Source organism: Triturus cristatus, chromosome 6, assembly GCF_964204655.1.
Source record: "Triturus cristatus chromosome 6, aTriCri1.1, whole genome shotgun sequence".
Lineage (NCBI taxonomy): Eukaryota > Metazoa > Chordata > Amphibia > Caudata > Salamandridae > Triturus > Triturus cristatus.
Genome location: NC_140589.1, coordinates 857,689,946 through 857,704,643, shown reverse-complemented (window position 1 = coordinate 857,704,643; position 14,698 = coordinate 857,689,946). Strand labels below are relative to the sequence as shown.

General features: G+C 42.2%; 1 protein-coding gene across 1 annotated transcript in view; it reads right to left on the bottom strand.

Moving 5' to 3' along the window:
* The window catches only part of LOC146817964 (ADP-dependent glucokinase-like), a 173,462-nt gene that overhangs the window by 100,339 nt on the left and 58,425 nt on the right, over positions 1 to 14,698 (bottom strand). Inside the window, exons 2-3 of the mRNA XM_085611442.1 lie at positions 5,785 to 5,944; positions 3,880 to 4,070 (exon numbers count right to left, since the gene is read on the bottom strand). Coding sequence (XP_085467568.1) covers positions 3,880 to 4,070; positions 5,785 to 5,944 — 351 coding nt within the window. The remainder of the gene's footprint in view (positions 1 to 3,879; positions 4,071 to 5,784; positions 5,945 to 14,698) is intronic.

Sequence of the window (14,698 nt, the reverse complement as noted above, 5' to 3'; positions counted from 1 at the left end):
GATTCACCGGAGCAGTGCTTCGACCTTCTTCTCGACAGAGACCTGGACCGAGATCAACGAGGCGACCTTCGTGGTGCCAGACGCCAAGCCGCAATCCGCTTTAGGGACTGCTCTCTCAACGCCTTCGGTGCCATGGCCCGGCAATCTGAGGAAGTCTTTGTGTCGTTGTTGCACTTCAGACACCAGATACACACGAAGTTGGCTCTGTGCATGGTTTGAACACCGAGGTCTTCTTACTAGACATCTTACACACCAAAAGGAGTCGACAAAACGTCTGTCACAAAATGACAGGGTGTAACTCTCTTCGACGGATCTGCGCGGGCTAGTGTGGAAAGAAAAGAACGACCTCAGCGCGCCGGAGTGGCGGTTATATTGACGATGCGGACATCACTACAATGAAAAATACAACGCCGACAACGTCACACTGAGTCGATCGACGCCACCTACCAGCGCGCAGGGGTACTGCTAAGAAAAATCTTCTGGATCCATACTGACCCCTGGATTTCAAAGGTAAGGAATCTGTAGCTAAATGTCTCAATCAGATACAGTACGTTAAAAGTTGCATAATTGAGAAGTGCGCTAGATTAAATACTGAGATGTTCTCACTTAAGGAAAGTATTCCTCGAGTTTAGAGTTACCATAATTGGGGAACATGGGAGCCTATTTATTGATAAAGTTGTTCTGTTCTCTTTTGCACCTATTAAAATGCCTGCATCACTTAAATCAACTAGAAAATTCAGCGTATTTCAGCAGAGGTGTGGCTTTAGAACAAGTGATCAAGAGCTAACTCTTCTTGGGGGAGAATCTGGAGTTACAAACCTAATCGAGTTATTCAGACTATAGTTGATAAATGATTAGAGAACTGAATGGCAACAAGAGCAGCAAAACCAAACCAGTAAGATCATTTTAAAATGGCCTGAAACTTACACAAAGGAGTAAAATTATTGCAAGAGAAATAAGGAGCAGGACTTTTTTTGCATTATGCACACTTTCTTGGCACCAGCTTACAGGACTTTGAGTACATAATGAAGGCAAGAGTTTGCAGAAGGGTTTGGTTTCATTTTTGTGTATTCAATATTCTGTCAAGAAGATGGTCAGTGGTGGCTCCTTGTAAGGAGACCCATGGTGCAGCCCCCCTGCCTCCTGGGAGGCCCCACAGTTTACCTCTCTGAGTCCAGATACTGAGTATTATTTAATTTAGCAGGGTTCAAACATGACTTATGGGATTTCCTTAACCTTCACAGTACATAGGTCAGCCCTCTTTGCCTCCTCTCCAGGCTTCTGATGACATGAGGAGGAGGGGCTGATCCAGCTATAGAGTGCTGTTAAAGAACACATCTCTGTAGGTGGATGTTTCGATTGCCCATATCTGAGGTGCTTAGATCATCTACGTTCTCCTCACACAGGCGCAATCCTTTTGATTTAGAAGATATACTGCACATGCCTCAGGCATCACAGTAGATATGCTGAAATGTGACGTCAGGGCGCACGTCAGTGCATCTCTGAGGCCAGCGAAAAACCGCACAGAGCAAGGGGCAAGGTCCCCAGCACTGTTACAACTTCTTATAGGGCTGTGGTCCAGCCCTATCAAGAGCAAAGCTTTATGGAACTTGCCTGTCATCGTTAAGTACCTCAGCACGCTACTGCCACACACCCAGAAAGGATGCTTGCTCTACACCATGATGCAACAACTGGTGAAGCCTACCATAATAGATGGAGATTGGCCTCCACCAATGAGCATAACTGAAAGCGAAGAACTGTCTTTATTTATGTTAAAACTATAAACCAAATACAAGATAGACTACAAGAAGAAAAAACAAAGAATATTTGTAAAAACAAATGTTAAAAATAAGGCACATTCTTATATGCCGCCATGCAGGAGACATGAAGGCACATACAATGACTAACATGGCAGCAAGTTACCATTCAATACTAAACTGTACTAGTTAACAGAACTGCTTGTCTAAACAATTTAAAATTCTCAGTGTCACAACTGCCCTGAACATTATCCATATTTATGAAGATTTTAGATTCGACCCTTCTCACAGTCACACCAGTAACTCACATTCTTAATAAGGGATCAAAAAGAAAGACACGTGGAGTCCAATGCAAACAGCAGAATAAAACATCCGCCACTCCCTCTCACTTAGTTTCTTTCACAACCTTCCCACTTTGGGAATACCAATCTATGTGCCGTCCGCACGCAATACAAGAGGCATTTCCAGCCTGCAAAGCATAAAATCAAACCCGCTCTTCAGCCTAAGAGAACTCTATAAACATGCACAAATTGAGTGATCCATTTTATGGTTTGGAGCATTCTTAATGAACAAAACTGATATTCAGCCCAATAATCCGGCCACTAAGGCACACAACTTTTTACAAGGACTCACGCTGTTCTGGTATTTCACAAGAAAAGACTGACAGAAGAAGAAGAGGGGAGCAAAATTCAAAAAAGAAACAATGATTGATTTGTTAAGTGAATCCTCCACAGTTTTCATAGAATGAATTCATTCTCTACTTAAACTTACACCTCGTTTTGGGCTCCAATAAATTTCTAACCCAATTTGCCACAAACGTCCATCTATCACCTCATTTATTATAGGAACGTTATTTTTGAAAATTATATACTTATGTACATGATGATTTTAAGTCATTGTCAGACACCTGTAACCTGGAATTGTTTGACTACTGGCAGATAAGTAGGATCAATGACGCTTCTGCACCAGCATCACAGCAGTCCTCTTAATTATGGTTATTTCACATGTTCCTATAAAATCATAAAGGTCAGACATTGCTCTCACAAGGATTTTTAGTTATCCTTAAATGATTTAAATACGGTTCACAAAGATGTTCGGTTCTTCAAATGTGTTATTGACTTCATCTGAACCACAAACCCCCTTCCATGGTCGTGTGTCAACTCTTGAGGGGACCATAGCTTAATACGTTCTCCCAATGCATTGCAATACACGGATGCGCATAAGAAGTGCTTGCTATTGGATGGTGAACCCCTAGTGAAGACAGATGTATGTTCAAGTATGTGTCTGTTTAGCATGCAGGGGGATACCAGGCGAAACATGAGAAAATATGGAACCCATGGATGCCATACAACAATACAGCATTACCTAGCCGAGGGAACTACTTGCCAGAGATTGAATGATTTTATTTTCGTCTTTACCATCACAACTAACATGCTATTGCATTTTCAATTTGATAGCCAACTACTATGTTGCTCAGTTATGATCACTTTATCTTATCGCACATTATATGTGAAAACGGCAATAACACGGTTGATAAATAAATTAAAAAAATCTCAATGAGTGAATGTCTCCAGGACTTAATATCTTATGAAAACTTGCATTTCTTACACCTACCCGTACATGGAAATCAATGCTGGGACACACAGCATCAAGCACAAAGAAGGATCACTTTCCAGTCTGTGAACCAAATTGACCCTTGACAACCAAAGAGTTCCAGGTTTCCTTCTACTTGATCTGGAAGTCAGTGGAAAAAATACCCAGTAGCACTTGACTTATGGGTCGCTTATGGACAAAATATTTTCTAAAATAAATATTTCAAACCTGCATATTTACTAGAATATATTGGAATCCATCAAATGTAGTTTTAGAAGAGCAGATATCCATGAAAATATTTTATCACATAAGAGGACCCTTCTGCTTATAGCATCAGAAAAACTAGCCCAGTAAGCCACATGCAATTCAGCATCCATCATGAGCTGTGAGCAAGGGTCAAACCATCAAGTTAATTACACTGCAACTCCCAGCTACTGCCTACGTAATATCGGTGGAAGGTTCAGTAAACTGCCATGTGCTTGTGATCACTCACGGACTCGTATCTTAATGTGATCGTGAACACACTTACCAGTTACATTTTGAGAAAGTGCTTTGCTCTGATCACGACTAAATCGCCCTCCTAGGAGAACATCACAGCCTTCTCTGGCAAGACGGTTGGCCATTGACGCAGCATTTCCTCCCAGTGACCAGCGCATTTCCGACAGTTTCTTAGAGGCAGTCACTAATTTCCTGAATAAAGTTTCGTTGGAAACGTACCTCCTGAAAAGAAAAGAAAAAATTTGAACGGGTGGCAGAAAATATTTTAAAACTCAACAGTCAGCTCTCAAACTACCAAAAACCTAAACGGACAATCAGAAAGGGATATAATGATTTCTTCTGAAACAGCAAAAGCCTGTACTGCGTTTTGTGCTAGCTGTTATTGTAGCCAGTTTGCATTTTCAAAAAATTAATGACTTTTTAAAAATCAGTGCTGCAAGTATCAGCTAAATAACACGATTGAAAAACATTTTACATAGCAAGTTGCCAGAACCCCATTTCAGAGTGCCTCCTGTGCAGCAATCGCTTTTTGCCCATGGCTATTGGCGATCTTGGCAGGTAGTGGTAGAGAGACTATGTGCACTCATGATAAGAGTAAAGAACCATTGGCACCTGGAGCAGAAGGATCTAACGGAGGCTGTGACACTAAGGCTACCAGGCAACCACAAGAGCAACCTGCTCACCATCAACAAAGGACTGAAGACCTCCCTTAAGGATTAACAACTGTGTGTTAGTCTGAAACTATACTCTCCATGGAAATTAGCACACAATGACACTCCTCCCTGTGCAGACTCAAACAACTACTCTATCATTTAAATGGCAGTGTCCCGGGTACAGAAAATAATCCATATGCCAATAGTCTGTTACCGTCAACCAGTGACCCAGTCCCCCATGCGTACCTCTTTCTTCCAAGATGTTTATCACATTTCACCTACCACACCTCTCTTTGTCTACTTTATAGGCTGCATTCCACTATCTCACACCAGTGTTTAGTCACCTCCCACCTTCGTCCATACCACCCCCTATCTGGTCCTTGTTTGCCTCTTAACCAGCGTCACATAGAGCTATTGGACCAAGTGCCACTGCATTCTCCAACTTCCCTATGCCCATGTCTTACACTTCCTTCATCTTCAACAGTAACACCTCCTCTTCTCTGAAGACGCCATTCAATGCAGTAATAAAATCTAATGTTCCAAATTAAAACATTCACAATATAGGTCCAGGTTCAGTGCTCAAAGGTTAAATAAATAGACTTTCCATAGTCTAGGTAGAGATGTGGCTCTTAGGGGCGAAGTCAGAAGCCCTGACTTGGCTCTCCCTACACATTTGCTAACTTGTTCACATGTAAACCGGCGTGTACATTACACTGTCTAATAATTTCATTATTACATTTTAATTTAAAAAAGCAACAACATGTGTACAATGTCAATCAAATATGTACACACGCAAAATGCACTTTGACCTGATCTCTCCAATCCAGTGCTTTTATCTGTATAAAGCGCAAGTGCGAGGGCTCTCGTCATGAGGCCGCTGTGGCTTGCACCACCCATTGCCCCTGAAAGCGCTGCCAATGTCAGTACCAATACAGCTACTAACCATCACAATCCTAAAAGAGTGACAATTGAGACTATTTTAAGCCCCCAAAGCTATAAGAATGGCTTGAATGGCACAAATTAGTTATCAATGTATAATGAATTAATAAACAATTGTGATTGTGCTCATACCTAAATTATACAAACAGCACCACCATGTGACAGATTGTCATAGGAGATGGTGTTGACAATTAAGTGACAGTGCTGAGCACCGGAAACCACAGGCTTAAATTAAGCACTGCTCCAATCAAGCATTTCTTTACATGAAAGTAAGCACCTTTAGAGTCAATCAGACCTGCCACAATCACACAAACAAAAAGCTGAACATTTTTTAACGTATTTACTCTGAAGCGGCACCAGGAGGGAAGAAATATGCAAAGCTCTCTGCCAGCTGCTTCTCTGTCTGGATGACATCATGGTGGACAGGGTTGCGGCTGTGTTCGATGCCAGCTTCATCCAAAAGTTCCACTCCATCTACGATAATATCCAGACAGCCCCCAAAACCTGGAAGAAGACGACAAAATAGAAATATTATACTCTACACTAAAGAACCCCACCTGAGAGATCGAATGTTGGGGCATTGACGACATGCCAAATCTCCATCTGTTGCAAATATCAGAACTCCGCCTCATAGGGCATTCATTGAACCCCTTAGCTGTTTATTCTGTTCCACCCCCAGCACTGAGCCCCTTTTTTTGGGTCGAGCCTGGACAACGCAGGCGTTGCTACGAGGCATGCAGTATTGGAGTATGGCCATCTACTCCATCCTAGTTGGACATCTTCCAATGTATAAATGCTGGAACAAGGCCAAGCCTGACCTTCAATGCCCACCTCATGATAGTGGAGCTCTTAATATCACGCAAACAGGGTTGTAAAACACCTCTGCAATCTTTGTCCAATAGGTGAAGCAGTTTGTTTCTTGTACCCACATCTTCTAAATCATGATTTCGGGATTTTTCTTTAACCACATGTTTTGTTAATGTTTTTCATCACTGAAATGCTCCATATATCTGATGATAGGAATATATTCAAGCTTTCCATAATATCGTGGAAATTGACAATCCATTATACGGTTTTCTTCGGCTGAAGGTGATCTTTAATTAACTGCCTCAGCAATCCGTCAACCAAGTTAATAAGACGCCCAATAATTGACCACCTTTTGAGGATACTTACCTCAAACCCAACTGAAGCCTCAATGCACTACTAACTGTACTTTGCAGAAGTTCTAACTTTTTGTTCTAAATATTCATTTCCAATATCCGAAATAAGTAATGCTTTTCTCCAAGACGATTTCACAGCTATACGAAAGCAAATTTAGTATATTTGAATGATGTTTCTCTTTGAGAACTTCTTCGGATTTTTGCCCCAATTCAGGCTCCGTTCTTTGTAATATAGCAGCTATGCTCTTTCCTCCTGTTGATAAATATGTGCTTTAAAATTAAGATTATATTTAAAAAGGAGGCCCAAATATCTATACTCTTTAACCATCTCTAATTGGACTTCTTTGAGTCACCACTTCTCGTTCATTTTCTCTATTGGAAAATACCATCACTTTTAGAGACATTTACTATCAAGTCATTATTTTAATTTTATTTGAAAAGTTTCATATAGCACGAACAAGACCCAAAAGGGTATCAGAGCGCTGTACAGAGTTGGCACCAGTAAGTATACAAAACATAAAGGTAAGTGAAGTTACAGCCGGTGGGAAAACATTCAAGAATAAAATGTAGGGTGTATCAGAGGTGCCGTAGAGCGTTCCAAGTAAAACATCATACAATAGAAAGAACCAAGATCTGCAATGTGCATCGGGAATTTTAACAAAAAGGAAACGAGCAAAAATCAACAGTAACTATCGAGGACTAGAACAAAACAAAGGTAAAAGAAACCTAAAATAGAACATCAGTAAAAATGATTCAAGATTTTGGTTATTAACAACACACACAAGCATGATCAACGCGTTAACGTTCATTCATTAGATGCTTTTTGATGCTTTTTTTTAAAGGAAGTAGTGGAAGGATTGGATCTGATCTCAGATGGCAAGGAGTTCCAGATTCTCGGAGCAAGACCGGTGAACGCACGGTTGTACAATCTTTTCTTTTTGAATCTTGGAGGTATAAAAGAGAAGGGTGGATGTACTTCCGAGGTTCCGGCTGGAGCCCGATAGTTCAAGTTTATTTGCTAGGTAGTATGGGGTATTGTGGTGTATGGCTTTATGAGTCAGACAAGCTATCTTGAGTAGGATTCTAGCTTCAATAGATAACCAATTTATCTGCAAAAGGTCGGGTGAAATATGATCAAATTTACTTGAGCCCGTTAAAAGTCTGGCCGATGCGTTCAAGGTAGCTCTGAGTGGGGCCAAACTAGCTTTGGTAAGTCCTGCTAGGGTCACCAGCCCATATTCCAATCTAGGGATAATCAGTGATTGAACCACCAGCCTGAGATCTTCAGGGGATAGGAATGGTTTGATTTTCTTCAGTGTGTTGAGTTGGAAATTGGCTCCCCTAGTAGTAGCACTGATGTGTGCTTCCATGTTTAGGTGTTTATCTAAGGTGATACCTAAAGATTTGGCAGAGTCTACGACATGAGGTGTGCAGTTCAGAGCAGTTGGGTGTTTAATCCAGTCAAGGGTAGGAGCTGAATGATTAGGAGGGTTGATCAACATAAATTCAGTTTTAAGAGTATATAGTGGGAGATGGTTCTGAGCTAACCATTGTTGATTTTGGGCAAGTGCGGTATTTAAAGTTTTTATGTCCTCTTGCGAAGAAAACTTCAGATATAATTGATTGTCGTCCGCATACCTGTGGTACTGAATGTTCGCTTTGTTCAGAATGATCGCAAGAGGCTCCATAAATAGGTTGAACAGAGTGGGCGAGAGCGTAGAACCATGGGGGACTCTAATCAGGACAGGGGTACTGGAAGCGAGGGCATGATTTACTTTGATCATGCGGTTTTGAAGGAAGGAGGCAAACCAGTTTAGGACCGGGCCCGAAAATCCCATCCTATGTTGTAGAGATCAATCAGGTTTATATGTTTGATGGTATCGAAGGCTGAGGACAGGTCTAGAAGGATCAGGAGACATGGGACATTTTGGTCAAGGGCTCTCACGGCGTCATCAACAATGTGAGTTAGTGCCGTTTCCGTGCTGTGCCCTGCTCTGAATCCGGACTGATGAGGATCCAGGAGTTGATATTTCTCAATATGTTTGCAGAGCTGCGAATGTACACATTTTTCAAGCAATTTAGCTAGAGTCATACTGCTGGTGATAGGTCGAAAATTGTTTGGATCGGAGAGGTCCGCGTTAGGCTTCCTAGGAATGGGAGTAACCTGCCCAATTTTTAGGCAGTCTGGAATCTTTCCCTGTGAGAGGGATTCATGAATGGTCTTGGACCAAAGAGGGAGAAAGGCTGAGATTAAATCTTTATAGGGCTTGGCGGGTAGAGGATCACCAAAGTGGTAGGAGGGTTTGATGGATGCCATGTTGCGAAGTATCTCATTGCAGTCTGGTAGGAGAAAACTGCTCCAAGAGGTGTTGTTTTTGAGAGCGCTGCCAAAGGCGAGTATATTGTTGTGAAATCTTGAACCTCCCCTGATCCTGCGGGCGGCATCTTTGATAATGAAGTTGGGGTGGTATGTAATAATTCCAGCTCCATTTTCCTTGTTTTATCAGCGAAGTGTGCTGTAAAATCATCACCACTAGGGAGCAGGGGTAAAGGAGTAGAGCTCTGGTTAGAAGATTGGTTAGCTTGTTCCTTAATGATGTCAAAGAGTTTTTTTGGTCTATTTTTGGCTCCATCTAGTTGAATTCTGAAGTGTTCGGTTTTCGCCAACCGTATGTGTTTGTTGTAAACGCTTCTCACATTCCTCAGCTGAGAGAGATTTGTGGTGGAAGGTGAGTTTCTCCAGAGTCTCTCCAAAAGGATAAGATTGCGCCGTTCATCATTTAAGGCACCATTTAACCATGGTTTAGAATATTTGACTGGAATACTTTTGAGCTGTTTCGGAACAATAGAGTTAAGAATGTCAAAAAAGTATTAATGTAATGTTCAGAGAGATCGTTAAGGTTGGTCAAATGGGGGGGGGGGCTGTAGACTATTTTTGGTGATCGACGTTATCATATTAATGTCGAAGTCTCTCATATTGAGAGTCATTTGTTTCGCATTTAGGGTTTGACCCAGTTGACCCGGTCCCTTGTCTAAGATGAGGAAGGGAATTTGAAAATGATCAGACCAGTCACAGGGTAGGATTTCTCCTATTTGTATGAAGTTGTCTTTGGCAATAATGAGGTCTAGAGGGGTGCCTTTATTGTGAGTAGGGCCTTTACAGAGCTGTGAGAAAGTGAGGTCAGAGAGGAAAGTCTTAGAGGTACGGACAATTGGATAATTTATGTCATTCCAATGAAGATTGAAGTCACCGAGGAATATGTGGCAGGGTTGATCTGAGCTCGAACTAATGACCTCCATGATTTGCTTTATGAAGACTAGATTGTCACCAGGAAGGTGGTAGATCGAGTGCAGCACACACATCTTCTTGCCTTTGTACCAGATTTCAGAGACTAGCTGTTCATAGGAGGATTAGACAGTACACGAGTATTGTTTTACTGTGAGGTTGGTGCGATGAATGCAGGTAATGCCCCCTCCTGTTTTATCCAGTCGATCACTTCTGAGAATGGAGTAGTAGGGAGGGATTAAGATGTCAAGAATTGGGGAGGAAGTATCATTGAGTCAGGTTTCAGTGATGATCAGAATGTCTAAGTTATGTGCAATGATGAGATCAGAAATATCAGCTGCATGTTTCACAGCTGATCTACAATTGAGTAGCATCGAGTTGATGTGCAGGTTGGAAGTGACCACTTCTTGAGTAAAGGTGTTTATGTGAAGTAGGATCTAAGTGTTCACCTTTCTGAGTTTAAGGCTTGGTTCCCTGTCCAGGTCAATGATTGAGGGGATGTAGAGAGTGGAGTTGGGTTGGGATACCGTTTTTGAGTCAGTGTAGGTCCCAAGTAGGGCAAGAATGTCTGAGGTAAGGGTCTGTGGGGCCGAGATTGGTGGTTAGGTAGAGGCCTCGTGCTCCAGCTGGAGCTAAGACGGGAGCAGAAGGAGGTGAGGTCTTTGGTTGAGTACAGCTTCTGTGAATTATAGATATCATTCCTCTGCGTAGGGGTGATACCCAATGCTTCTCCATCTTAAAGGAGAACTGCAAAATGCTTTGCACCAACTCTTTGACAACTGAGATATCATGCTTGAGGTCATCAATCCTCTTCTCAAGGCCATGACTGTTCAAGCACTTATTCGCAGGAGTAGCCCGCGCAAGTTGGACAGGTTCCGCTGTGGTAGGGTTAGTAGAGGACTGGGTAGGACCATTGGCACAATTACATAGGGAGATAGGGTCATACTCGAGATAGGAATCAGAGCTAGGAGTGGGAATAGGGAGAGGCAAGGTGGAATTAGGAGGAGTAGTGGGTGGTGAAGCGTGTGGTGAAAGTGTGGGTGTCTGTTATTAGGCAGCAAATAGAAGACATCTACAAGGTTCCAGGCCTTGCAATTGGAAGATCCAGGGCCTACGGGGAGAGTTTCCAATCCTACCTGACTGTTGGGGTTGGTAGGTTGGTCATCACACCCATTAATAGAGCAAATAGTGTGTGACCCGTGGGATTGAGGATAGGAGGTGAGGCAAGGTAAAGGTGGAACATTGGTGCGGATAGAAACAAGGTAGGAGGTACTCAGGTCAGTTAAACCTTCGTCAGCACTAGATAGTCGTGTGTTTTTTATGCTCATGGTGTGGGGAGTAGGTATAACCTCTTAACTTGGGTCGAGTTGTCGGGGGCGTGTTAACAGACAGAAGCGTGGACAATGGGGAGGAGGGGCCGTCAATCACCTCGGGATCAGAGCCAGTGAGTGGCACATTTTGACTGGAGGTGTTGGAGTTAGATTGTTCTTGAACCTCAAGAAGGCATTATTGAATCGCTTGAGGTTCAGGTCCGAGGCTTTAATAAGGACATTACCATTATTGTAAATGGAGATAGTCAGCTTCGCCATAAGGGCCGGGGATGGAAGTGTGGTTAAACGAAAGCCATGCAGAGTTTTGGTCTGTTTGGAGCACAGCATAGAGGTGAAGGCCTTTTCTCCACTGCGCTCTTCTGTTGGTGTAAAAGATAAGATCAGTCACTATAGTGCCCTTATTTGAGAAATATGTGTCCGATATCAGAGTTTCAGGCCACCTCTTGAGGATATTGTGCTTAAAGGTCTTCTTAGAATTAATTATAGGTTGGGGGGTAGATAATCTTAACCGAGTTTACGCCCGATTGGACAAAGGAGTTCGAGGCAAGATAAATATTTTGTGCCATGTTGACTGATGTACGTAGTAGTCAGCGATTAAGGGACCAAAAGAATAAGGAGTGGGGGTCCTGGTAGAGGGAAGGGGAGCGAGCGTCCTCCCTCCCGTGCGAGTTGAGAACGCCACCGAAGGGGTGAGCAGTAGGCAGGAGTAGAACGCTGTGAGGAGTGAATAAGGACCTTTAACTATTAATAGGGGAGTATTAATAGGAGAGTATGTTCAGCTTGGTGCTGCCAGAGCGGTGAGATGATTGATTAATATACTTTGCCAATAATAGGTGGGAACAAGGAGCTCAGGTAATTATTTCCCCAATTTTGTTTACATCTATTCTCAGTGAAAGTAATTATTTCAGCACTTTTGTTTAAAAAAATTACTTGGGTGAATAACAATGTCAATTGATAAGGGTCCTGAGAATACCGGACTCAGAAATTAAAGAGTTATGTTCAGATCATCTTAGAAGCCATTTTGAAACAGTGGCCATTTTGAGTGTTGGCTTAAAAGTGGATGAGTGCCTTGAGAGGTTCCATTTTGACTCTTGTTTGAGATACAAAGTGAAATCAGAGACACGCAGTCTAAGGAGGTCATTACCTCATAGCTACAAGTGATCTGTCATTGTTGCAGGGAAGTTTTAGATATCAAAGACACTTACCCTGTGTAGGTCGAAACTAGGTGGAGGCATCCATCATTATTACCCAGTCAAAGGAAGTGTGAAGGGAGCAAGGTGGAGCAAAGCCTCATTTCGCCTTTGCCAAATTGCCTGCAACTGATGCCTATATGTGTCGCAGAATATTGCAGAGGCAGCTGCAACAAAGTAGACGGCCCGCTCGTCAATCACTTCAAATTACTGCCGCGTGAACACTCTCCCGGCATATTGGGAGATTGATGGTTAACAACTTCCAAAAGAGAGAGTCTCCGGACGGAAACACCCGCAAGCGAGCTTAACAGGCCGATGCAAGAACCCTGGCCATAAAATGCACCCTGAGGCAGCAGTGAGGTCTCCTTCCGGGGCGAGAAACCGACATGTCCTGCGGCCTTAAAGGTGGTAGAAGATTGAGACGCCGAACATCAGATTCCCGGGGGACCGGCCGAGAGACCGATATAGCACTGTAGCACCTTCAGAGCCTGCGTTGCGCCCACCAAGACGGGGGGACCAATAAGGATGCAACCGTAGTTCTACAGTATGCTGAAAATTCATTTAATTGCCTCTAAAGGCTCACCGGTGCGAGATCTAAATGGACTGAATCATCTGCATAGGACAAGGAAGAAATAGCCTCTGTCCCAGGTTTTGGAGGAAAAGAACGAACTCGTTTTAAGTCTGTGGGTGCCTCAGCAATATAAATGGAAGAAGAAGAGGGGCCAATACATACTCTTGTTTTAAACCGTTTGGGGTATAGACCTTCCTAGGTAACATTCCGTTTCCGCCCATTTCTATTCTTGTCCATGACCCCGCATAAAGTTGGATTATTCATTTTGACAATTCAGTCGAAAGATTCCAATTAGACATTTTCTTTTACAGAATACAGCCCGAATAATGGTATCAAATGCCGTAGAAAGGTCTACATATGAAGCAAAGAGACTGTTCTATTTTAAAGGAATAATCCTCAGCCAACAGTTTCAGTATTAGACATCCATCACTGTTGATTGCCCACTAAGGAAGTCCAATTGCATCTTCGGAAGTGCTGCATCCTCTGCCATCCAATCCTTCAATGATGGTAAAAGATGTTTAGCATACATTTTGCAACAAGATAATCATACAATACCCTTGGGAGACTCACAAGACCACTTTTTATAGTATACTACTTATACTTCCTTTCCAGGATTCTGGTATGTCTTCACCACTTATAATAGCTGAAAACACAAGGGGTCAAAATTTGGGGCCAGAAGCTGGGAGTGAGTTTTATTATGTCAGCAGATAAACCATCCATACCTTGGGTCTGTGAACTTATTAACTGTTTTTATAATATCTTCAGTTCTGCTTACTGTGAGAGCATAATATTGATCTGTGGGTTTGTAAAACTCTGTACCATTCTTCTCACCACATTTTAACTTGTATAAATGTTATATACTTAACCCACTCCTCTTCAGCCACTGGGGTTGCTACTACTCATTAATCCTAATTATCCCCCACGGAATAAAAATAAATCCTTTGTTCTTTCTGCATGGAGCGCCATGAATAGCAACTCAGAAATGGCTGAAAGGTCCTCAACAGTGCCCATCAAAGTACACTTTTATATTAGATATATATGTTACTATTTTACATCTTTACAAGAGGCTGGTAGACAACAAAAGCTGACTTTTATCCCATCTCATAAGCAGGTGCCCCTGTTAGATTTGGACAGGTAACGCAACATTCCTTTGTTGTCATTTGGAAATTTGACACTGGCTGGACAAGGCATAGGCCAGGTTGTATCTTGGAGCTCATCTGTAGAACAGGAAAGAAGTGAAGCAGTATTTAGATTTACTCTCCTCTGCACTGCCTTTAGCAGTTTCATAGGCTCTTTGCAATTCCGTGAAAGGACAACATTGCGAGCAACTAATCCCACCCTAACAACCTAGCTGACCTTTGCTGAAAAGAAAGCTACTAACATAAAAGAAAAAAACATGAACTGTGCAGTGCGGAAATAGCTAACCAGGTATACTGTCATATATACAAGTACTAGTCCTGGGCCAGGGATAAAAATATTGCACGTAGTTGACAAAATAGTCGCAGCTGGATTATCAAAATGTAAAATATGTGCTGTTCAAATATTGTTTAATATATAGTTCAATGCATGCAAAATAACTGAGGGTTCATTAGGGGCACTGCATAAATCACAAATGTAATTTTAAAGTTTACTTAATTTTTTTTTTTTTTTTTTTATGCTTAAAGGGTATTTCCATCATTCTATGATAATTTTAGCTACGAAGAGGGCAAGATTTTTTGGG